Source organism: Prunus persica, chromosome G8 (genome assembly GCF_000346465.2).
Source record: "Prunus persica cultivar Lovell chromosome G8, Prunus_persica_NCBIv2, whole genome shotgun sequence".
Classification (NCBI taxonomy): domain Eukaryota; kingdom Viridiplantae; phylum Streptophyta; class Magnoliopsida; order Rosales; family Rosaceae; genus Prunus; species Prunus persica.
Window position 1 is genome coordinate 3,842,572 of NC_034016.1, and position 26,080 is coordinate 3,868,651.

Here is a 26,080-nt window from a genome sequence, read left to right on the forward strand (position 1 = left end):
TAGTACTATTCACATGAATAGTGACGTATGCATAAATATTAACCATTTTGGGTAAACCGTCACTATATACAAAAGGGAACCTGCAGTTCCTTAAACTCATGGATGAGCAATTAAATGAGATGCCAGAAGTTCCTCAAGATATGGACAATTATGTCAGGGCTTGAAGTCCCGAAATATGTACAAAAAATTGTAAAAATGTCCATACCATGAGAATATGTGGCTTTGGCCTGAAGTTCAAAATTTAACAGTGTTGAGAACCTGAAGTTCCAACAATTAAATGGACAACCCTTGAGGTATTATTGCAAATTGTGGTATGCCACATATTTCTTTGGCATAAGAAGATGATGAATTTAATAAAGTTTTATTTTGTTATAATCGACACCTCAAGGAAGAAATATATTTTGTAAATTCCGGTTGTTAAGAATACACCGCGAAATGGATAATATTAATATAAACCTCAAATAATGAATTGAGGCTCCCCACATATTTTGTTATATCTGGGCCGGAAGCCCATGGATCCAAATATATGAGAGATCCTGAACTTGAAGTTGTGGGTATATAGTAGTTAATGCTCTTCACTACTATATTGCGATATTATCGTGGCTTTTACTCAATTCATATTTCATGTCCATTTGAAAAAGGCAAATAAATTCTGAGTTTGTGTTTAGCCCAGACCAAAAAATTCCATACGTTAAAATATGAAATTTGGGAGAGTCGATGTGGTTATTTGAACCTATAAGGCACAAGGTTCCAAACCGTCATTTTGAAAAGACGTAAAAACCACAGGTGCAAGTTTAAGAATGTGCGCAATTATTATAATAGGAAAGGAGCATATAACAGATAGATTTTTTCCACCTGCAATGAAGGTGCAGGCCCTGTAAAATCTATAAAATTACATTATGTTCTGGAAGCCTCTGAAGGAAGAGGACGGCGCCTCTTAAGCTTGGCCATGAGCTTCTCGTGGTCTCCCAAAATTCTTTCATTGGAGACCTGCAGCATGTCTAGCCTTCTCAGTGTATCAACAGAGTACGAACTCACCAGTTTCAACAAGGCATTATTCTCGCCTTTAAGTTTCTCAACCTCCTGTTGAGACTCATGAAGCATTCTTTGAAGAGACGAATTTTCAGTTGACAGCTTCTCAACCTCGTTTGCTCTGGCACGGAAACGATCAGCCATGTTAGAAACAGAAGCAGCACTCTGAATGCTAAAAGCCATTGAGTCATCAATAGCCTCTTCCTCAGACCTCCCTGTTAACAGCATTTCATCCATTGGAATAATGAAATTCCTAGCTACTATGACAGCAGTAGCATCATTCATCATCACAGAATCATTAACTGTGAGATGACGATTTTGGGATACAAAGGATGGACGCCAAACTTGGGCATCATTGGTAGTTGTGTGAGCATCATTTAAATTGAAATAATTTAGGCAGGAAGAAGAGGAAGCCATTTTTAAGAAGGTTTCGAAGAAAGTCTTAGGAAAACTAAAGTTTCAGAAAATGAAGAAATTTGAGTTGAAACGCAGTTGCTCCAATCAAGTTTTGCAAAGGCCATATCTATAGGAGGAAATATGGCTACTGTTTTTGAGGACCCCAATATCTACTCGAATCCCCATATTATCTTTTTCTTTCCCAGAGTCCAAAACTTCACGTGGCCTCTAATAATGCCTATCGGCACTTTCGGCGTTTTCAAGTATTATTTTCAAAGCCGATCTTGCTTTACGGATTTCACGGAGCTACTTTTTCAAAAGCATCCCGAGAATCTCGCAATTTTCCTATGGTTAATTTGAAATTCACCGGTTCTACCTATTCATTGTATTTGTGTATAAATGTGTTACTAACGAAATTTTCTTTGCAGAAGACATCCAGTTTACTCCATACCTAGTGATGCGATATCTACTTGTTTTTCTTATCAGTAAGCACTCAATATGCCCGAGAAGCAAGACTATCTCTGATCATCCATTCAGGAAGCAAGACTATCCCTGATCATGTTTCCGCTACATCAGGGAACTGTGAAGGCGACCTTATGCTCTAATCTCCTGAGGTCCTTCTAGACTAGGAGAAATGAGAGCTTGTTGTCTGCTCCCACCAGCTTCCTTCCTTGATTGCTTACCTTACCTTGCAATCAATATCACAATCTTTTTGCATTTTTTCTCTTTTTATAACTCTCTGTTCATAAGAGATTTTATTTCTTTAGAATGAACATCTGAAGAATGAATCCATGCAGTGATCCTAACTCTGAGAGTTATTTGTTTTTGACAGAGAAGAGAATTGTGATTTTTGCTCTTGCAGGATATAACAAGATCATCAAGCGATACTTTATATTTACTGGGCCGATACGAGCTTGAATGATACTTGAGAAAAGTTTCTCCCACCTAAGGATGTAAGCAATACTTGTGTTATTTTATGCTTATATACCTATTTGATATTTTATCTTGAAAGGTAACCAAATGGAGAGATAAGTCTGTTCCAAAAGAATGGCTTGTATGTATCCATGAATTATTAACGCAAATTTTACAGATTGCAAGTTGGATACATTGATAATACACTGCACAGATTAAAGTCCCATAAGAACAAAATATTGGTATAGCAGTGATCAATATGATGCACGCCTGTTGCGTAGCAAATGATGTGGATTGAAGTCCCGAAAGGACAATCCTTTGACATGTCAATATTGATATTATGCACGCCTAATGCGTAGCAAATTATATGGGTTAAAGTCCCATAATATGGGTTAAGGTCCCAGAAATTAATTGACATGTATGTATTAATCTGTGGCATGCCTGCAGCATGACAGATATATGGGTTCTAAATGTTCCAACTCCCTAAATGGAGATTATCCACGCCCTACTATAAAATAACGCTCCATTGGAGGTTATAATCCACATTCTCACATAATAAAAGCCCCCTGCAGTGGCTTGGGTACCCAAAAGCAAAGAAATGCTTATAATTGATGCATGCGCATGCACATGAGAATGGTGGGATCATGAATTGATGAATGACAATTTTTGATTTTGGAGTAGCTATTCAAATCATCAATGGGCTGTGTTGATTGGGACCATGTTCAATTATTAATTGTCGACAATATCATTGGCCAAAATGGAAAGAGGTAATTCCATTATAGATAAGAATGAACGTGAAAGAACAAACCCACAGTACGAACCCCAAGATATGTTAATACTGAAATTTATACTTGGGTGTTCGGAATAAAAGGGAATATACCTACTTTGTATGACACACTGTTTCTAGCAGAAACAAGGAATGTTGGGTTTTCTCCATATTTACAGATTCAATTGTGCCCCCTCTTATTACACAATTACGGAGACCAACATATTATCTTTAAGGGTTATTAAATGCACGGAGCATATCGCCAGAAGTAATTCCCTAAAGATGTATAAATAGCTGGGTTAAAGCTATATAATGTGTCATAAAGTTTAATCCCTTTTAAACAAAATCCGTTGAGAGGATTGACATTACATAAAGCAAGTCCCTAAAGGACATGTACTTGAAGCACAAAATTTGTACTCAATATTAATATGCATAAATTACCTCAGTGAGTACATTGATTATAATGTGATTGCAACACATTAAAACTTCTGCAGAATTCACGAAATATTTATCTCGACTTAAAAATCAAGCATTATGCCAACGAGATTCTTGCTTATACTGAGAAAGTATTGAAGCATTTTTATGAGGATTATCCGTTGGACACTTTAATGATTTTCCGGAAGTATATTCGACCGGACATCATATTTTCCAGATAGGGCTCAACTCCATCACCATCATTTTGGAATGATGTGAGGTATATTTGATGCTATCTCCGCATAACACCTTGTACGGGCATATTCTTTCAAGTGAACTTACAAATAGCCCAAGTTTTGTTAGAAACGCGGACTCTGAAAATTTCTATGATTTACATAGAGATAGCTCACTGGAAATATATTTACTTACTCAACTACGAGAATTGTTAATGGCTACATCCTCCACTCACTCCGAAAGATTCTCACTCCAAAAATAGTCATGAAGACATCAGGGGGAGATATTAATCAGGGGGAGCATCCAGAAGTATGATATACAGATTGTTGTACTCTTCTTTCTTCCTTCCATCAGTTCTCTACCTTACTAGGTTTTCTCCAAGCAAGATTTTAATGAGGCAACCAATCTAGGGACATGTGGTCTCCAAGGGGGAGTGTTGTAAAGAATAAACATGTGGAGCCCACATGTATGGGGCCCACAAAGAAATTAAGCAAAATATTTTGGAAGCTTATCACCTGCACACTCACGGGTACACTCACGGGTATCCTTTCTCAGCCTATAAATAAGACCACATCAGAGAAAGAAGATAGAGATAGAAGAGAAGAGAAAAGAGGAAAGAAAGAAGGGAAAAGAGAAAAGAAGAGAAAGGGAAACGGAAAGAAACAAAGAGAGGAAAGAGAAGAGAGGAAAGAGACAAGAGGAAGAGAAGGAAAAAAGAGGAATGAGAGAGCAAAGAGAAATTCTCCTAGAGAGAAAATTCAGTGAGCCACACATGTTGTAAACACTAAAGTTGTAGCCATATTATTTTACATAGTGGAAAAGTTACTGCTGCTGCTCTCCGAGGACGTAGGCATACCCGAACCTCGTTAAATGCTGTGTCTCATCTACTTTACGTGCAGCTCAATATTCGCACATATTCCAGGTTATTTTATAACAATAACTTGTATATCATCCCCTTTCTTTCTTGGGGTTGTCTTGTCTGATTTGCTGACTGATGTGGCATGTGGACCTTACTCCTGTCGTGGCTCTACCAATGACGCGTGGGTCCCTCACCGTTTGTGAAGTATTCCACTGCACACTCTTTTCCTCTACCCAAGCGCTTTTTGTGGCAGGTCCAACTGAAATTCGGTCGGCCTAAACCCATTGCCGTCTTTATTTATTTTAATACTGAAAATAATAATAATACTAGGCTAAAAGCTAGCTCGATATTTTCTTTTTTATATGTATGAGTCGTGACAATGCACGTCCAGTTTTACATGTCATGAATAATATTACTATTAATAGTTCAATAAAATGGAATTAAAATTTTGGTAACTATACAAATTTCATGAATTTCACACTAGGCTAGGATATTTAACTATAGTGTATGAGATGCGATAGTAAAATAATACCGAAATTTTTGTTTTTACATACAATTAATTTAGTACGGTTTTTTTTCGGTTAAGAAAAGAGGATTTCAATAAATCATCAAAATTATTATAAGATGTAGCAGCATGCATAAGGTGATCTCATTAAAATATTTTTAGGATTTTGGAAAAATTCAAAGGAGAGAGAAATTTTTTAAAATAAGTCAAAATGGATAAAATTGTCGTTATTTATTTTTGGATTTCTTAAGGAATTTTTTACATCTGCAAGTCTTTGATTTAAAAGTTAAGAGGTTTTTCTATCTTTTTTTGCAAAGCTTTGATTTTTTTCATAAGTGAAAATTTTTTTATGACTAAAATCTAAATTTACTTAAAATATAACACTGTTACACTGAAATTTTGATAATACCTATGCAAAGTAGATCTACTAATTGGTCCTGTTTGACCCAATAATTAGAATATAAGGCCAAAGAATTGCCAATCATTATATGTAGATGTAGGGGTATATGTTCTCTCGTCAACATTCAAACGCGCTGTACTTCGAATTATTTATCTAAACAATTGGACCTGTTGATTTTTAGCTAAACGTATCATTTAGTTGAGAATTTAAGAACATAATAAACTAGATTCTTCGGCATCATTCCGCGTGTGTTGAAATTCTTGGGTGCTAAACAGTCCAATCCACTCGAGGACGAGAAATTGGTGCAAATAGATTTATTTTTGTATTCGATGTTATGTGTTTTATTTTCTTACGATAATAATATTTATGTATAATCGTATTTAAAGGGGTGAATGGTGAATTTTTATCTATCTCTAGACCTCCATCATAGACAATAAGAGCATTTTCATCGTTTTTCCCTAACACGGGCAAGAGGCTTTCTTGGCCCTCAATTCTGTTTCTAGCGCCCAAAAACAACCTTTGCATGGGATGTTGCCTAGGCAAGCTGACCTAATGCTGATGTCAGCATTCAATTTAAATAACAAAAAAATTAGAAAAAAAAAAACCAAAAATTTCAGATTTTATTTATTTATAAATACCTAGCTATATTTTTCACTTTTTATACCAAAACTAACAATCCTTGCCTCCCCTTATCTTTTGCCAAGGCAAATAGGTGAAGATGCTGTAACAACCCACAATGAGATTTTAACAAGAGTCAATTTCATTTGAACACCCTGAAGTTCAGCTTAATTGCGGCAACATCCCTTTATGTTCTCACTGTCACATTCTTTTTTTTTTTGGTCTGAACTGTTACATTCTTATGGTGACATAAAACATGAAGATGTTTTGTAATTTATTTATCCTCGAATACATCGCTCTTTCACGCGGAAAATAAAGTGTGTAAATAATTGAACCTGTGGGGTGGGTGCTGCAATTAAGCCACACCTCAGGGGTCTATATGAAACAAATGACCCGATTAAGTTGAAAGTAACCAATTATGGCGTTGACTCGTCCTACTTGACTTGCCTGCTGATCATTTCAAGTCACACTCACCTTCGACGAAAATCCCTCTTCCTTCCTTCCTTCCATGGCAGAATACCTCTTGCCGCCTTCTTCACAACACCAGCATATATCTCTCTAATTCAACCCCCTCCACCACGTTTAATTTCTCACCAAACCCACCACCCCCCTTTTACCACTTGCACCCCCAACTCCACAAACTAATTAACCCTCTCTCTCTCTCCTCCAATTTCAATGGCCATGGAGAAAACCCTCCAAGCCGTTCTTGCGGCTACAGGCAGCTTCTTCGCCATAACCGTAGTCTTCGCCTGCATCTACCTCTTCTGGAAGGGCTCCAAACGCAAATCGACCCGCTCCCGCTACACCCGACCCGTCCGCAACCCGCCCGCCACCGCCCTCACCTCCGTTACCGTCGACGAAAGCTTTTCCGTCGATCCCTCGCTCAAGGTCTCCATGGAAGAGGTCGTCAAGGCCACCAAGAATTTCTCCGCCGATCTCGTCGTAGGCGACGGCGGCTTCGGCTTCGTCTACAAGGCCCAGTTCTCCGACGGCCGCACCGTCGCCGTCAAGAAGCTCGATCCCGACGCCTTCCAAGGGTTTCGAGAATTTCAGGCGGAGATGGAAACCCTAAGTAAGCTCCGGCACCCAAATATCGTTAAGATTTTGGGATATTGTGTCTCCGGCGCCGATAGGATATTGATTTATGAGTTTATTGAGCGGGGCAATCTGGACCGTTGGCTTAACGACTCGTCGTCATGCGACGGTGATGGGTATGATGACGGGGCCGGGTTTAGAGTACCGTTATCTTGGAAAACGAGGATTAAGATCGTTAAGGGTGTGGCTAATGGGCTGGCTTTTTTGCATGGGTTGGACAAGCCCATTATTCATAGGGATATCAAGGCTAGTAATGTGTTGTTGGACTCGGAGTTTGAGGCCCATATTGCCGATTTCGGGCTGGCTCGGAGGATGGACGCCTCCCGTTCGCATGTCTCGACGCAGTTTGCCGGTACCATGGGGTACATGCCGCCGGAGTACAAGGAAGGGTTCACGGGGGCAACCGTGAGAGCCGATGTGTTTAGCTTTGGGGTTTTGATGTTGGAGGTTGCGACCGGAAAACGGCCCAATTTGCCCACGAAGTTCGACGGCAAAGAAATGGGCTTGGTGGAATGGGCCAGGAAAATGGAGGCCCAAAACTGCCAAATGGAAATGGTCGACCCTGGTATTTCGAAGGACGACTTGGATGAAGCCAATGTGAAGGAGTATTTTAGGATTGCTTGTCATTGTGCTGGTGAGATTTCAAGAGAAAGGCCCCCAATGAGAGAGGTGATTGAAATGTTAAATCAAATTTCGATCTGACAATGTATTTATATATATTTTTTGCGTTGGCGAGCAATGTTGTTTGTTTACAGTGTTTGTTGGGATATGAATAATATAGTTGAAAGGGATGTAAATAGGAAATTGAGCCAATTAAACAAGGGAAAATGATAGAAGTAGGAGGATTAGAGGTAGTTTTTATTTTGGCCCTTGTTGCATTATTACTTTTTACCCAGTGGGTTTTGTAAATGGTAAAAAGAAGATCCCTAACTAGAGAATGAGAGGATCTTTTTTTAAACCATTTATGGAACTTTCTGTGATGATTGTTTAAATAGAACATGATTTTCATGCTTTTGGTTTTATTAAGTTTTGCCATGATTGCTGCCAACCAATTGATATGATGAGATAGGGGAACCAAGATTTCTATTAATTATTAATTGCTTAAGATTCGTTACATTATGAAAGGCATGAATGGGGTGGCACAATAGTATGCCCAACCAGGGTGCTTCGAATTCTATGCTAAACGGGCAAAACTTACATACTAAAGTCAAAGGTATGAGTCAATTTCATAAATGAACATAACAAGATACACCTAGTCAGAGGGAACGTAACGAGTCTTACCCCTCAAATGCATCTCTATACATAAATAAAACTTTAGCAAAAAACAAAATCAAAAACCACAAGTAAATGCACAAATCATTCCTTCAGAGCTAAGGCTGCTGGAGGAGGTGAGATTATTCCCAGATAAGGAGGATGCAAGAAGATGGTGTGTAGAGACTTGAGTTCAATTTTCTTATGCATATTTTTTTAATCGGTTGACACGCGTATCAGGTAGTCCTCTGTTTCTTCCCTCCAGCATGATTTGGAAATCTAGAGGTTCCACTCAAAATTAAGGTTCGGCTTGATTGGTGGCACACGGGAAAGGTAAAATCCTGCAATTTACTCTAAAGATGTATGACAAGTCATTGTCATGCTAACAATGGTGTACCAAATTTATGCAAGAGTGCGGAGAAGATTGTGGATCATGTTTTCTTATCTTGTTGATTTAGCTGGAGATATGAGATCATTTTGGGCTATTTGTTCAAAAAGAAATGGGACGAAATTTTGAAGATGTTAGGGGGATGGAAGAGGAGGAAGTGCGTGGGAGACGGTCAAGTACTGGGTAGTGCTTTGGGCATCTGTTTCTCCAAATTTTGGGAACCCTTCTTACTAGACTAGAAGGATGTAGTGTCATGAGTATGTTTTAGTTTGTTAAACCAGAAGTAGCTTGAATTCATATTTCTCTCCTATATTCATGTTGGATTGCTTGTTCGCTTTACTGTCCAGTTTCTCTAGTGAAATAAAACTTCATCTTTTCGTTTCAAAAAAAAAAAAGAAAAAAGAAAGGAGCATGAGCCTAACAAAAATGACCGTAGTGTCGCTTGAACTTGCCTAGAGAACAGGGAGACGGGGCAGAAATCATGCAAATAAGACTTGAGAGGATCAATTGTAAGATAATTCGAAGGAAAATAAGGGAAGTCTAGGAAAGAAAGTAAGTCCAAACTTGAGAAAAAGAAAAAAGAAAAAAGGAAAAACAACAGATCTTGCTTGTTGCTGTTCCAATGCACAGGGGGGATTGAAGCATATTTACATGGAATCAATTGTTTTAGGTCTTTATGGACCTGACTAAATCTAGTATACGATAGTAGTGATAAAAGAGGGAAGATTCTTTACCCTCGAGTCCATCTCGATGAAGCCTGTTGCTGCCTGTAAGATTGTTGCATGGACTCCCGCCAACCACAAGATCAAAACCACCAAATGAAGTCATATAATGCTCCAGTCTGTCACCGTTCAGCTGCTGTACATCATCAAGGTCATACAAATTCCCTCTCTGGTTTGTCTGCTCCCACCAACTCCTCACAACATTTCTATTTACTGCAGAGATCTCTACCGACACGACATTCTTTAGACGAATACCAAGCCGGTGAAGAGCTATTTCTGCCCCGCCAATCCCAGAGAAAAGAGAGAGGAGGTTGATGCCATTGGGAAACATATCTTTCAATACCGACAGATGGTATGCCACTGTATCAATCTGGCATGAGTTGAACTTATAAGAAAAATGCAGATACTATCTGACAAACAGAAAATTCTAACTTGAAACTATACTAGGGAAACTCTGTTAGAAAACAGCATTGAAACTATGTCATAAGCACACAAAAAAACTAAAGGAAAAGACATAGGGTTTAGGGTTTTGAGATTTTCAGGATTTACCAGTAGATATGAACTGCAGCATATATTAAAAAGGAAAATGAAAGATATCTAAATTCCAATGAAACACATAGAATTCACTACCTGGAATGAATTCCCGAGTGATTTGTATCTGTCAGTCCTGCTTATTCCCCTTGTGTGGTTCTTTGGGAAGCCCAAAAGCATTTCCACTTCATCAGGCTCAAGTGGGGCAACCTTATTTCTTCCTACCCACACCAGATTCCACTTCCGGCATTCATCAAGAACATATTTTTGGACTCTCAGTGGTGGTTCACTGTCATAATCCTCAAGAGCCTTCCTGATCCTCTCTGTTGATTTTGCACTGGCAATGGAGGTTAGCACGCAGTTCAACTTTGTCCGCGTATCCCAAGAAGGCCACCATTTCCTTATCAAGGGAAATGCCTCATGTATGGTGTGTGGGGGAAGCGGAATAAGAGGAAATCTGTTTTCAATAGGAAGATTGTGAACATAACCTCTTTTCCTCGCAGCAGCACAGAAATACTTGGAGTCAACAAACTCCGGTTGTACATCATATAGGAAGCGGGATATAGTACTCCAAACCCCTTTAGGAGTAAGTGCCACATTCTCATAATAGAAATACGGTGGGCCTAAAGCTGCCTCTGGAAGGTTCCTGTGTGTTTTCAAGCATGGTTCAGATGGGATGCCAAACCCAACCATTGGATTTGGGAGATGAACTGCCTCATCGTCTTCGTCTATGGTCTTGTTCCCAAGTCGCATAAGCTTTTTCTTTTTCAGCAGCTCGTACTCAAGAAGTTTCCTCTTCTTGTATGCGTGATTTAGTCTAGGCTGCAAAAGTAGAGCCAACAATCACAATCTACTGAACATGGCATGAATACGTACTGATTTTGTAGAAAACTCAAGAGACTATAATATTCTATACTACTTTACCTTCTCTTCAAGAGGAAGATGGGCATCTTCGGCCCTTGCCATTTGAGCAGCACATATGAAATCAGTCAACTCAACAACTGTGGAGTCAAGACCTGCAGTGTTTGAAAGGGGAAAAGGAGGGCTGAGGAGGGAGATACAGGTGATCACAAACTATTAGAATTGAGAAAGAGACTCAGAGAGGATGGCATAAGCAACTGACTCAACTCGCACAAAGTGCTTTACGACTCAGAGCCCAATCCACTTGGGCAAACACGGTTCAATTTGCAATTAAACAACAGGGCATATAAGGAGTTTTTTGGCACCCACATCACCGGCCTAGTCACATTACCCAAGAAAGTAAGCAGTATGTTTTTCAAAACATCGAAGATGAGATGTTAGATCCTAAATCAATGTGCTTTATCTATATTTCTGGAGTTCGGTTTGGTGCTAAAGTAAATCCTAAAATAAATAAATAGCAATTTACAGGATATCAACAGAATCAAATCAAGCAACTAATGTTCATTTAGAAAATAAAAATAAAAAATCAAGTGACTAACCGGAGATAAGTACAGGAAATGATAAAAGCAATATAAAATATAAGTAATGCATAAAGATAAAACTTATACCACATCTTTCTATTGCTATTGAAGCCTCCTCTACTGTGTACCCCATATTGACCAAGGATAATAACTTTTTGTTTTTCTCGGATGTAGGATTTAGGATGTCCTGCATGATAGTTAAATTAAATTACTATTGAATACGCACATGTAAATTGCAAAATGATATCATATATTTGTTGCTTGGAGGATTGGGGAAAAACCGAAATACAAAGCTTAGCAAAAAAGGAAAATGTCAGCTCACACTCTTCTAAAAGACATAAAAATCCATAACACACAACCTATTGCTGAGGCAAACAACTACCTCATTATCAGAATAACTATCGATATCTGAAAAATCATCCAGAAAGCTCGCTTTGCTATCCGAAGAAAACTGATCATCACAATCAACTTGTTGCTGTTCTTGGGGAGAACTTTCAAGAGCCTGCAAAAAATACAGCAAGAAAACAAACGAAATTCTTCGTCTTCTTTCCTCCTTATAAGTTCTGAAGAATTTATATTCTTAAAGTAAGTGAAAGTGAGAACCAGGATACATATGAGTCCCATTCACATTGCAATAAAAAGAATTAAACATGTGCTTTACGTTACCTTGACTAATTACTTAATGATCTAACAGGGTAGATATGATTTTGAGTAAGAAAACCACATGAGCAGACTAGAAATTTCACAAGAAATGAGAACTCCAAAAAGAAAAAAGAGCCACTAACAAAGGAAATTTCTTAGGTTTCTTGTAAGAAAACACAGACTTCATTGGATGGACGAGAAGTCATCATATGTAACTTAACAACCTCAATCTAAAACATCTTAAATTGAATAGAACACACCCCCACCCCACCCCCCTTTCTCCCCAGAATGGAAAGCATTGAATGCAAATCCCTATGTTCATGGATTTATTAAGTGAAGTTTTGTTCCACATAAACTAAAAAATTTATTACGTCAAATACGAATAGAGGGAACCAAGCTCAAAAACCAAATTATCTATATCACCAAGAATAAGTGTCCAAAGCAGCATTGGCAAATGAAGATATGTTGACTCACTGAATATGTGAGGAGGGTTTCAAGAATTGAATCTGTATTCTCCTCTCCTGGATATTCCATAAAACTGATGTTACATGGGGTCATAATTGAAACAGTCAAGGTGAAAACTGGTGTTGAAATGAAATAATACAGCGCTCTTACCATGTTCCTCAATTGCTTTGGCAACCATTTTTCCAGAAAATCCCATCCCAACAAAATGATCAACAACTTTGGAATTTGAAGGACCTTGAGATGAGCTCGCCTATAGGAAGAAATATGTAATATAGATTAAATACTCCATCTAAATATTCATCAGGTATATATTATATTTCAGAACAACTGATGCAAAAACGTTTACCTCCCCAGAGCCCACAATAGCTTCTCTACCGGGAACTGTCAGACTTGAAGAAGAAGATAAAGTGAAGCTCTCAATTTCCAGCTCATCTTCTGTACTCCAGTCAATATCATTCCCATCTTCGCCAGAAGTATTTCCATCCTGCACAAAGTTTATACAAACACACGCAAACAACAAAAATAAGTAAATAGCCCAGACTGTAACAAATTGTATAAAAGCCAAAAAAACAGCTATCTAAATTCCAGATTCAGCAAGAAAGGACAATCTTTAAATTCGGAACAAGACAGGCCCCACAACAACAGGTGTTAACAAATTGTGTGCAATAACCAAAAAGGTCTGCACACCCCACAACATTTTACTATTTCAAAATGAAGAGTGACTAAAAATTAATGACGGATTAATGAAATGAATGAAAACAAAACTTAGTTAGAAAACTAGTACCATTTCTCTATAAGCTATGTATGGCGCACGCAGAGGTTTCCAAGCTGTCCAAGTAATACACAGAAGGAATAAGTGCCAAACAAATTCAAAGATTAACTATATAAGCAAAAATAATTTAATTCCCTAACTTGGATAACAGACTTTGTAACAGAGAACTGGGATTAGATATTCATTGCCATTATGTAACACATCTGTAATAAAAGATATCACTGCAAGATTTAAGATCAAGTAATGGAACTTGTTGAGCCGTCAAAAGAACGACTCAACCAAGTCATTTTGTCCGTGATACAGACTTTTCAAATAGGCAGACTGATGATCGAGCTTACATGGGCGGTTAAGCAATAATCATCGTGTCCCAAATGAACCCAGCTGCTGAGCTATCCCGAGGACCGTTGCTAAAGAGATTCTCATTAATTAGCACAATGCTAATGAAGGAAACAAGAAATTAATAATATCACATCATCATTAAAGTTACAATTATAATTTCTCATAGCAATACCTAAATTGGAAAAACGGCGAGTAAAGACAAAGTAGCCCAAAATTTGTATGTTATGCCCGAATTCATTTTCCCTGTTGATGCCCTCCTATCTCCTAAGATTCTAAATGATACATTCCATAAAATCCTAAGTTATCATTTATTTTTCAAGCGTGTTTAAACATGACGAGTTGGGTTACTATCAAATCATCTAAAACAACTAGCTAAACATGCGTTAGGAATGGGGTTGGCTAGTACTCGACACGAACGACATGAACATGACACAGCACAGCAAGCCGACACAACTTGAGTATCCCCATTATCACCAAAGAACACGGCATAAATTGCCAAGAGTGCAACATACATAGGGCCACAAGTTAAAAAAAATTCCTTTTGCATGCAAACCAAATATCTGCTTTTTCTGATTTTCTTTAAAACAACAAATGGCCAAACCTTGTAGATTTCAATATGGACCAAACCCCTCTTATTTCCTATTCCTCCCAATTTCAGGATTTGTAGGCCACCACAGTCTCAGCCATATAATAACATCCACAAAACCCCAACCCACCCTCTTTCTTCAACATCAAGCAGACTACAAAATAATCTGTATTAAAACGTAAACCCCCAATTTGTTTACTGAATGGAGGAAAATGAGGAACAAAATCTTGAACAAGTTCTCTTCACATCAAATAATCAAAGAACAAAAAAAAAAAAAAAAATCTAAAACCGTTTTTCTACCCCTTCATGTCCTGCTTTCTTAAGCAGCAACCAAACAGTGCAATGCATTACATCAGTTGCATAAAGAAACTCGTAATCACTCACACAAACATAACAAAAAACCCTAATCAACAACAAGCACAACGAGAAAGTAATTAGCTACAACTTACAACCGCAATTAAACAATGAAAAAGTAGCATTGCTCAAAGAAAATTTACCCGCGCGAGCTGAAAATGCAGAGGACCTCTCTGATCGTGAAGCTCGCTGCTTGTTAATATCGGAAATGCACTTCACCTCCTCGAAAATTCGCCTTACCGTGGCTTTGTACGGTGAAACCAAAGAGAGCTCCGATCATCCGCCCTTTGAATGGAGAAACTGGCGAAGAAATCTGCAGGGAAGCAAAGAAAGAAGAGCTACATGCATAGAAAAAATCTAGAGAGAGAAAGTCACTGGTGTAGATAGAGACACTTGTTGCAGTGAAGAGTTGCCAGAACCACAGGGCTCTGAAGAACTCGAGGGAGGAACAAAACATGGTCCGCCTGGTGCGCTTATAAACGCACAACGACGCTAATTTCATACTCTCGTGAGAGTAGGAAAGTAAAAGATTCTTATTTTCTTCTTAGTGGATGGTGACATCAGCAAAGTTATCCAACTTGATTCTCAACTACCTCAATCATCCAACCAAAAAACACCCCTGAGATGATATTTTTGGAGAAAGGAAAGCTTCAATTCAAACTTTTAATGATTTTTATAGAGTTTAAAAGTTTGAAGGTAATCAATTTAGATTTTTAAAGAGTATATAAAAGTCTAGTGGTATTCAATTGTGATTTTTTAAAAAGTATTTAAAAGTTTGGTGGTATCCAAAAAGTTAATGACTTTTAAAAAGCTTATTAAATGAATGACTTTTCTATACTTTTAAGGCTAATTGTTAAGAGCAAAAGTCTTACCAATTTACTAGTGACTTTTATCAACTCGATGAAAGTATTTAAGAATTTGTCATCTTTATGAAAGTCACTCACTTAAAAAAAGTCTTTATAAATATGAATTGGATACACCCCCTAAGGCCCGTTCGGTAATGTTTTAAGGAGTTGTTTTCATTTTTAAAGAACAAAAATGACGCAAAAACACGTTCGGTGACCCAAAAACAGAAAACATTGAGAAAGTTGTTGTCTGAAAATGAAAACAACCCCTAAGGGTACTTGTAGAAAACAAAAAAAGGTTGTTTTCATTCTCATGGGAAACGTTTTTATAAATTGTACTACCAGACACGTTTTCATTGTTTTTGTTTCTGAAAATGTCTTCTAATTAATCTACCAGACGCATTATCATTTCCTAAAAATGCAAATTTGTTTTCTGGTTTTCATTCTCTAAAAATATTCTACGAAAACATTTCGAAAACGTTACTGAACGGGCCCTAAAGCATCTCGAAGGGAGATGTTAAATGCAAAATGTTAAATTTGAATTTGATGGTTTATATGGCAATTTGACATTTTAGAAAAAATTGAACTCCACCCGAAATGCCAAATATCATATTATTTTATTGTATTTCTAAAAGCAAATGAGGTCCATATAATGCATTAAGTTTTAAAAGAGAATAAATGATAGCAGGATTCATGACTAAAATAATATTAAAATAATATTTGACATCAAGCTTTTTGATATGTTATTTTTGACATATCATTTCCAACATTCAAATCCATTGAGGATTTGACTACTCAGTTGGAGCAACCTAACCTTTAATTTTTGTCATTTCATGTTTATGTGGCAATTTGACATATCGATTAGAGATGCTCTTAGAATGCATGAATTAATTAATAAAATGTTTCCAACCCTAGAAAGAAAATTAGATTTCCAGTCATTGAAATTTAATTAAGAAGATCTTGCTTATTAGAAGGTCCTTCCATTTAATAATATTTGGAATACCTAAATATTTTTCTAAAGTATTTTTATGAGGTATATTTAAAATAGCTGAAATTCGATCTTTAAAATTATGATTAGTAGAATAAGAAAAATAAATAGTAGATTTATAAAAATTAACTTTTTTACTAGAATTTTTTTTGGAAATCTATTAAAAGATTTTTTTTTTTTTTTTAAAGGTTCGTGCAGCGTTCTCAGTAGCTTGAGTAAAGATTATTATTATTATTTTTTTAAATTTTAAGGAAAAGATCGACTTATCATTAACAACATCAACCAGGTATGTTTATAAAGGTGGCCTCGTTAAAACCTTCCCGAGGAAAATGCAATGGGACAAAACCTTGGAGTAGGAAAGAGTGTCACACATACCAAAAACATAGTAAGAGTATAATCAGGAAGAGTACTCCACAGGACAATCGCTATGCACACAGTTCATAAGCCAAGGTGGTCCAGCTTCTATCCAAAAACCGAAGCCTCGAACACAAAGATTGAACTTCACAATCCGGTGGGCAACCATATTTGCTTTATGCGGTATGTACTGGACAACAACTTGTGGCCCCAACTTCAACTATTGTCTGATTGCATCAACTAAGCCACCCTCCACAGCAAGACACTCCACATCAGACGTAACCAATTGAACAGCAGAAAGACAATCACATTCCATAATGAGAAGGACAAAGGTAGTGTCAAGAGCAAAGGAGAAGCCAATTCTCATAGCATATAGCTCGGTGGCAAGGACTGAAACTCTTCCAGGGGCTTGCATCGACACCGCACCAACTAGACTGCCCAGAGAATCACGGACAACATACCAACACCCCTGGATCCCTCCTTCATATCTACGGGCGCATCAACATTCAGTTTAAGAAAGCCTTGCTTTGGTGGTTTCCACCATACAACAACGACTGACAAATGAGCGCTCATATGACACCCCACGTCAGCAGTGTTACGCTCCATGTCATATTTCTTCGCCCTTATAACCAACTAGTTAACCGAAAGCAGGTTACCATTAAAGAGTCCAAAGCATCCACGTTTTGCTAGCAAAAAAAGGTAGTTGCTCACTATGAAGAATGTTCTAGGTCGCTGCAACCCAGTCCATCGATTCTTGAAGTTGCAAATCAAGGAAACCGTGGAGAAAAGGTAGCAGCTCCTATACTTGGTTACTGAATCCGCAATAGAGTACGGCATGGATAGAAGACTCCGAGCATGCATGACAATGAAAACATTGCACGTCAACAATAATGTGATTGCGACAGAGAACCTCCATTGAGGGGAGGATGTTATTCACTAGACGCCAAATGAAATGTAATATCTTGGGAGGTACCTTGAGTTTCCACAGATGCTTCCACAAGTGAAGTGAAGAGGATGAGCTCCCACTAGTACCTACAGAGGTCACAGCTAGGCATTTATTCTCCATTGCTAACTGATACCCACTTTTAACATTATAGAAACCATTCGAGGTGAAGTGCCAAATATGTCTATCTAGATTACTATACCAGGGGTATAGTCAAAATTGTCTCAACTTCCCTGAAGCTAAACGTATCATATATTTTTGCCACATCCCAACTTCCACTAACTGTAATCAGCTCACTCACAAAGGAATCTGGGTTTAGTTTTTGGATCAATTGGACCTTAAAATTTCATACATGTGGTATCCACGCATGGGCATAGATTTTAACCAAGCAACCATCACTAATACGTCATTGGGGTCCAGATGAGAGCCACTGTCTACCCCATAATATTGACAGCCAAGTCAAAGATGGGAGACAACCAAGATCGGCTTAAAGGAACCCTATGTCCGGATAGTATCTAGCTTTGAGCATGCGAGAGAGTAGAGTATTTAGAAATTCCAAAAGACGTCACCCTTGTTTACACAGGAAGGCCTGGTTAAAACTAATCAATTCCCAGAATCCCAAACTACCATATAATTTATTTTTGCACATCGTTTTTTAATTTCTCCAATGGATGCCTCTGCCTTCCCCATTGGCCCACCAATATTTGGCCATAACACTTTCTATTTCTCTGTGCAAACCAATTGGGAGCTAAAAAAAACTCATAGCATAGGATGATATGGCTTGACAGAAGGCTTTGATGAGTATCTCTTTACCAGCTTTAGAGAGAAGCTTTTCTTCCCACCCATTTATTTTTGTCTACACTTCATCTTTAAGAACTCGGAACAACTTCTTCTCAGCATGCTCAACACAAGTTGGTAGACCCAAATATCGCTCATGACAAGGAACCACAGGAACTCCTAGTAAACGTTGTATCTAGGCTTGCATTTCAGGAGGCGTAGACAAACTAAAACAAATGGTAGATTTTTTCAGGTTTATCTTTTGTCCAGAAGCTCTCTCATAGATCTCAAAAATACATTGTAGTTCAGCAACTTCAGACTCCGCCGCATCACATAACAAAAGGCTATCATCAGCGAAGAACAAATGATTAATGGATGGTGCATTCGGAGCAATTGCAACCCTACGAATTTTGGTTGTGCACTCAGCATGTTGTAGAAGTGCCGAGAAACCTACAGACACAATTAAAAATAAAGAAGGCGAAATAGGATCCCCTTATCGCAGGCCACGAGAGGGTACAATATGTCCACGACGACGTCTCTAGACTAACAAGGAATAGGAGACCGAGGTAACACACCTCAGGAAATAAAATGTGTAGGAAAACCAACTTCACCAGCATCCTTTCTAGGAAAGATGACTCAACACGATCATAAGATTTTACCATATATAATTCCAACACAAGCTTCTTTTGCCCTAATTTTCCAAAATTTTGTTGCATTTACAGCTAGGGAAGTATGTCAAACAGATGCTCAAAACATGCTATGCAGCAGAAACTGTACAATTCCAGCAGCTTAGCCCTTTGAAATTGCACCAAAAATTCATTTTTCCTTCAAATGGCACAAGACTAGTTCCAACACAGCCATTGAGAAGTCTGTTTTCATGTCCAACTCAGAATCCAAGAGGAACATTTCGAAAGTTCAAAGAACAACCCACAAGCTACTTTGAGAAATTTTGACAAACACTTGGCATGCATTACCCCAGTGAGCTTGTATGACTCTTGTTTATCACCAAGCTAATCCTAAACCAGAAGCTCAACCTCAGAACTCGATTTCTAGTTCACAAATTTTGGGAAATACAGAGGAACTCAAGCATTCAAGCATAGAAAACAAGCATGCAACAAAGGCATCAACATCAATTCAAGAACATGCTTCAGAAAAATGAAGGCAGAGAATACTACAATGGTTGGATAATCTTTAATTTTGGATATGTTATAAACAACATAATTTCAAGCACATTTTGTGAAGCAAGTGCAATCATCCAAGTATCAGAAATTAAAAACACATGTAGAAACAGAATCTGAAGAAACTCACCAGCCATGGATGAACACCGAAGCTGCAGACCAACTTTGAGGCATCAGAAAAATTCTACAAATTCTACAAATTTTACATGCTATAGTACTCGAGCAGATGAACAACTTTCATCAAGGACATTTTCTGATCCGAGCTTCCAAAATATGACTTATGTACTGATGCACAGTACCTACGGGTTTGAATCTTGAAAAGAGAAGAAAGAGTTGTAGGGAGAAGAAGCCATGTGCCATCATGCCAAATGTTCACCATTGCAGCAAATGATGCCCCAAGTTCATCGCACCTTGATTCAATCAAATACCAAGAAGGTCATGTTACGAGCTCATGCAAATCGAATCTTTTCATGATGGCTAGCATGCACTTAAGGGTTGAGAAACCGATTCTTTACATCCACAACCATTCAGAGAGAACAAGCATCCCCTCTCACTACTAGAACTCTTCAATTTTGAGCTCTTCCTTCCCCTTTTCTCTTCTAGCAAAGCACGCAAAAGCTTGACAAAGCTTTCGTCATGCTGCTGGAAATTTGCTAAAACCACCCATTCTTCCACCCTCATCTTTTCCTCTCTTATATCTCTCAAAATTCCCTCTCCCCTTACTTTGAACCCCTGTTTCTAATGGGAAATCTAAGCCCTCTTTCTCTCTAATGTTAAACTCATAAATGCTCAGCTTCCATGCCACGAACTTCTCAAGCCAAGCCAAGATATTCATCTGTAAGCAACTGTTGGTTTTGTTGGAAAAGGAAACCAAGATGTTTCCTAAGGCTCCACGAACCTTTCGAAGCACCCTTGGGGCTTGATTCTTAAACTCATACACAAGGGCAACTCCACCCACTTGCTCTTTACAGTAGCCCAAGCTCATCTGTAGCTGCTGGAACAAAAAAGCCCCTACATATATGCCGAAACCCAAACACTCAAACACATCCACCATGCTAAATAGCCCAAAAGCTAGATTAAACCATGTCACTTTAGCTAATACCAAGCATACAAGCCAATACCAAGCATCCAAGCATATAAGCCAAAGCTTAGTGTACAAGCCAATACCAAGCATACAGGCCATTGCCAAGCGTACACGTCAATGCCAAGCATCCAAGCCAATACCAAGTATACAAGCCAAAGCCAAGCGTATAAGCCAATACCAATCATACATGCCACTGCCAAGCGTATACGCCAACGCCAAGCATACAAGCCAAAGCTAAGCATACAAGCCAATACCAAGTACACAAGCCCAAAATTAAGCGTACATGCCAATGCGAAGCATCCAAATCAAATACTAAGAATACATGTCACCATCAAGCATACATGCCAATACTAAATATACACGTCAAAACCAAGCATGCAAGCCAATATCAAGCATACAAAACTAATGCAACTCTTGCAAACCGCAACCATGCCAAATCAAGAGTCATTAGTCACTCAAGCACATCAATCATGCAAGCTAACTTATTTTGGGTTAAAATTCAACCAAGCCTTATCTCCTATGTCATGCCGCAAAATAAGCCAACTTTTGGTAACCCTAATAAGTAAACTTTGATATTACAGTGTCTAGGAAAGTTCTTCAAGGTGACACCTTAGGTGTCAAACAAAATAGGGTTTCAAGCGGGATCATTGCGACCCCTCCAACCTTCCCGGAAAAGACCTGGCTATAATTTCGAAGACTCTTAACTGGTTATCCTTGAGTTGCTCATCGTTACGTATAAATATATATATATAACCAAGCTAACAGTTGCCTAAACCATGCTAATCTTCATGCCAAGAAAAACAAAATGACTACGGCCAAGTAAGCAAGCATGGATATTTCATGCATATTGAAGAACCAGCCATGCCCTACCACTTCCAATTATTTTGGGCTGAAATTGATTATTTTGCTTATCTCGCTGCTACTTCATGGCCCCAATAATCAAGAGGGCTAATGTTGAGGCCCAAAAAAGTCACGAGAAGCCCAAAGACACTTAAAGCCAAATATAACATACAATGTTGGTCATGTGTTAATCCGAGCTGTATTTCGGAAATTAATTCATTAAATAAATATAGAAAGTGTGCATGCCATGCCAAGTCAATAATACATTTTTCAAATGTCAATCACGTACCAAACTCACATGAACCCAAGTCATGTGGTCTACAGGGCTTGAACGAGGGATGGTTGTGTGGAAGGTTACGGAGGTTCACAAGGCTCATGGAAACTCTTGGATAATGGAGACTTTGGGCTAGCTACTTGGGAGCACCAAAGTCCACCAATATTTGGCCATAACACTTTCTATTTCTCTGTACAAGCTAATTGGGAGCTAAAAAAAACACTCATAGCATAGGGTGGTATGGCTTGACAGACGGCTTTGATGAGTATTTCTTTACCAGCTTTAGAGAGAAGCTTTTCTTCCCAACCATTTATGTTTTTCTACACTCCATCTTTAAGAACTCGGAACAACTTCTTCTTAGCATGCTCAACACAAGTTGGTAGACCCAAATATCGCTCAAGACAAAGAACCACAGGAACTCCTAGTAAACGTTGTATCTGAGCTTGCATTTCATGAGGGGTAGACGAACTAAAACAAATGGTAGATTTTTTCAGGTTTATCTTTTGTCCAGAAGCTCTCTCATAGATCTCAAAAATACGTTGTAGTTCAGCAACTTCAGACTCCGCCGCATCACAGAACAAAATGCTATCATCAGCGAAGAACAAATGATTAATGAAGGGTGCATTCGGAGCAATTGCAACCCCATGAATTTTGGTTGTGCACTCAGCATGTTGTAGAAGTGCCGAGAGACCTACAGACACAATCAAAAATAAAGAAGGCAAAATAGGATCCCCTTGTCGCAGGCCACAAGAAGGTACAATATGTCCATGAGGACGTCTTTAGACTAACAAGGAATAGGAGACCGAGGTAACACACCTCAGGAAATAAAATGTGTAGGAAAACCAACTTCACCAGCATCCTTTCTAGGAAAGATGACTCAACACGATCATAAGATTTTGCCATAATAATTGCAACACAAGCTTCTTTTGCCCTGATTTTCCTCTTCTTTTCAGATAATGAATGGTTTCGAATGCCGCAAAGACATTATCTAAAATCATACCTTGAGGAATAAAAGCACTCTGAAATTCTGACATAACATAACATATGGAAGGGCCTTTTTTAACCTGTTTGTGAAGGAAACATGCATCTAATGCTTAGGAAATGAACTTTAGCCACAACCTATACAACAAAAACATTCTAAATGGCGGATTCATTTTGTTTATACTAGTTGAGCTAAACCTTTTTCATTTTAAACCAAGTATCTTAGCCTATTCTCTTTGAACACAAATAGAAAAGAGAAAAAGGGAATATATCTTTACCTTTGATGACCTTTTCTTGATTTCTCAAGAATGAACACCTTTGTAGAAAAATGCCTTTTCTTTCGCTTGATTTTGACTCCTTCACGTTTAGGCTCCAAGATTGGAGTCCTCTACTTCACCACACCAAATGCTCCTAGAGATGAAGAGAATGCAATCAAGAAGTATGGGATGCTAGTCTACTTCTTGACTTGACCAACTTTTGGTTTATGGAAGATGAGATACAAAGATGATCACTCATCAACTAAAGTAGGAAATCGAAAACCCTAGCTAGGTTTTCTCCAAAATTTAGCTTATATAGGACAACACAAAAGGTAAGGGGAGAGCCTCCCCTTAGTTGCCGAAATTTGGGTGGGTATTTAGGTCTCCATTTGGTCCATGGGTCATGTCATCTTATGCCACTTATCCCTTGGGCCAAATAGCCTTTTGGGCTATTTTGTCTATTTCCTTTTAAATCAATCATATTTAAAAGCCCAATCCAATATTTTTATATGTCAATATTAATTCCATAATTAATCTTGTAATTATAATTTAACCATTAAATTATAATTATAGTCTTACTTAATTGACCCGGTCGAACTATTTGAGTTTGGTCAATTGTTCCGGTCAACATGTTGACTTTTGACCGTTGACTTTGACATTTGATTATCAACCATTGACTTGTGCCTCCTTATTCCATTTCTCCTCATTTGTACCTCTAATCACATTTTTTGGGTGTGCAAATCCGTATGTTCCCTTTAGCAAGGTAGTGGGTTGACTTAACTCCTCAGATATGATATATGAATTAAATTCCACAATTTAATTATTCCTATTAATAAAGGTTATTTGAAACCTTTTAGGACATCCAAAAACCATGATTGTCGCCTAGCAGCAAGTCACGGTTATTCGAGGTAAATGAGACGTTGTGAAAGAACATATTCAAATTGGAATGACCGTGCAATTGAATCCTTCTCTTGTGTCAATACTCCTTATTCACATTATTAGATTATGGAATCCGATTGTCAATATCCTAATGTGAATCATTCCTTTTATATGATTATCCTTGTAAGAATTTGAAGACTTCTTCTTTCAAGTCTTATCCACTACTCTGCGCAGAGATTTGACCAATCATATCTTAGAGTATTCTTTCTCATTTACTGAGAGTAGAAATTTCTCGTTGTACATTCATTTGCTTCCATGACTCTATTGAGAATCCTGATGAGCACGTTTAAGCGATGCCTAATTCAGCATGACCCTATAGTGCCCTCAAAGATTAACAACATAGCCACAAAATATCTATGATGCCTCAGGTCTAAGGATTAGCTTGTACCATTGTAATTTATGAGTTCCAGCTTGACATTGAGGAAAGACTTCAATGTTGTAACTCATATGTTAGATTGCGTTCAGTGTACTTGTTCTTCTACAAGCACCTACATATATATATCGATGTGTCTCCATACTTAATGACTTGAGACCTTGCCATTCCCTACATATAGAGACGATACTGTGTGTACTGGTCTTTGCGGAATATTGACGCCGAATCAATATTCCTATGACTAGGAACATATTCGTGATTTAGGGATGATGAGAAGTCTCCATGTATGCAATCTCATTACATAACTCTCATATCCACTTGTGTATTCCTTGGACTATGGTTGTTCTACATATTGAAATATAATATAGGATGATTTAATGTATAAAACAACCTTTCTTGGCCATTGATAACATAATATGTCTTTTATCAAAGATGTCCTTAACTCTAACTATCACATAATTAGTTGGCTTTAAGAGCATATTTCTAATAGTTTGCAAGTGTCTTAGAGATGATTTTGTAGAGAACATTGTATAAACTGATAGGACGAAACTCCATCACAAGAGAAAAAGAGGTAATCTTCGGGATCAAGGTCATTAGAGTATGATTAAACTGAGTCACACTACCTTTACCACTAAGCACATTTAAACATAGAGTACTAATATCAGTCCCATAATATCCCAATATTTCTATAAGAAAAGAACAGGCATGTGTTAGGTCTCGGAGCTTTGGTGGGACCAATATTATGGAGGGCAGCCTCCACTTCCGCTCTAGAGAAGGGTAGATTAAGTCCTGTGCATAAATTATGAGGGACTCGAGAATGAACTACATGTAAAATATCATCAATCATTTTAGTTCCAGCAAAAGTAAAAAAGGGAGTATAAAAGTTAATAAAAACCTTTGCTATCGTGTCATGATCTTGCTACCAAACACCGTTTGCATCCACAATACCTTGTAGATTATTTTGTCGAGCACGAGAGGAGCCATGCTTATGAAAAAGAGAAGTATTATGATCTTGTATTGCAGCCAATAGACTTTCGACCTTTGCTACCAGTATATTTCCTCATTTGCCAATAGACTATCAAGTTCTTATCCAAGGTCTTCTGATTTTGAGAATTACCCAAAGCAGGTGCAGATATCAACTCAGTAGTTTTCTGTTTTACACTACCAAACTTCACTTGCTTCCACTGTGTAAGCCCGCTGCACACATTGAAATATTTTGAACTGGATTCCGAGTGCCTAGCCAAGTTCTACAAATAATATCAATACAATCATCCTTTTTGGTCCACATCTCTCAAATGAAATCGTTGTCTACCATATCATTTTTGCCAATCTTGTTGATCGACCATGATAAGGATGATCAGAAGTATAGGCCACCAGATATTGTATAATGATATTGCCTCATTAGTGCACAAGTGGTAAATTCCTAAAGCCATGGTCGAGACGGGGCTTGGACATTTTCATCACCCTTACGCATATTATTCCAAGTGTATTGATTTCCAATAAAGCCATAAAATCTAGTTATTC

At 38.0% G+C, this 26,080-nt stretch overlaps 2 protein-coding genes across 2 annotated transcripts; one reads left to right on the forward strand and one right to left on the reverse strand.

The window, feature by feature from the left end:
* On the forward strand, positions 6,396–8,253 carry LOC18767871 (phytosulfokine receptor 2). The gene has a single exon (XM_007199854.2). The coding sequence runs from the start codon at positions 6,812–6,814 to the stop codon at positions 7,931–7,933; it is 1,122 nt and encodes a 373-aa protein (XP_007199916.1). The 5' UTR covers positions 6,396–6,811; the 3' UTR covers positions 7,934–8,253.
* On the reverse strand, positions 9,353–15,217 carry LOC18766166 (DNA (cytosine-5)-methyltransferase DRM2). The gene is made up of 10 exons (XM_007200985.2): positions 14,867–15,217; positions 13,457–13,500; positions 13,019–13,156; positions 12,823–12,922; positions 12,682–12,728; positions 11,948–12,067; positions 11,653–11,752; positions 11,048–11,139; positions 10,223–10,945; positions 9,353–9,962 (listed from the first exon to the last, which is right to left on the reverse strand). The coding sequence occupies exons 2-10, from the start codon at positions 13,457–13,459 to the stop codon at positions 9,537–9,539; spliced, it is 1,749 nt and encodes a 582-aa protein (XP_007201047.2). The 5' UTR covers positions 13,460–13,500; positions 14,867–15,217; the 3' UTR covers positions 9,353–9,536.

Bases quoted from the DNA above. Each gene is read 5' to 3' on its own strand.
- LOC18767871 (XM_007199854.2), top strand. From the start codon at position 6,812: ATGGCCATGGAGAAAACCCTCCAAGCCGTTCTTGCGGCTACAGGCAGC.
- LOC18766166 (XM_007200985.2), bottom strand. The intron at 11,140-11,652 runs GTATAAGTTTTA...CAAACACTGCAG, and splicing joins AATAGCAATAGAAAGATGTG to GTCTTGACTCCACAGTTGTT. The intron at 10,946-11,047 runs GTAAAGTAGTAT...CTACTTTTGCAG, and splicing joins ATCTTCCTCTTGAAGAGAAG to CCTAGACTAAATCACGCATA.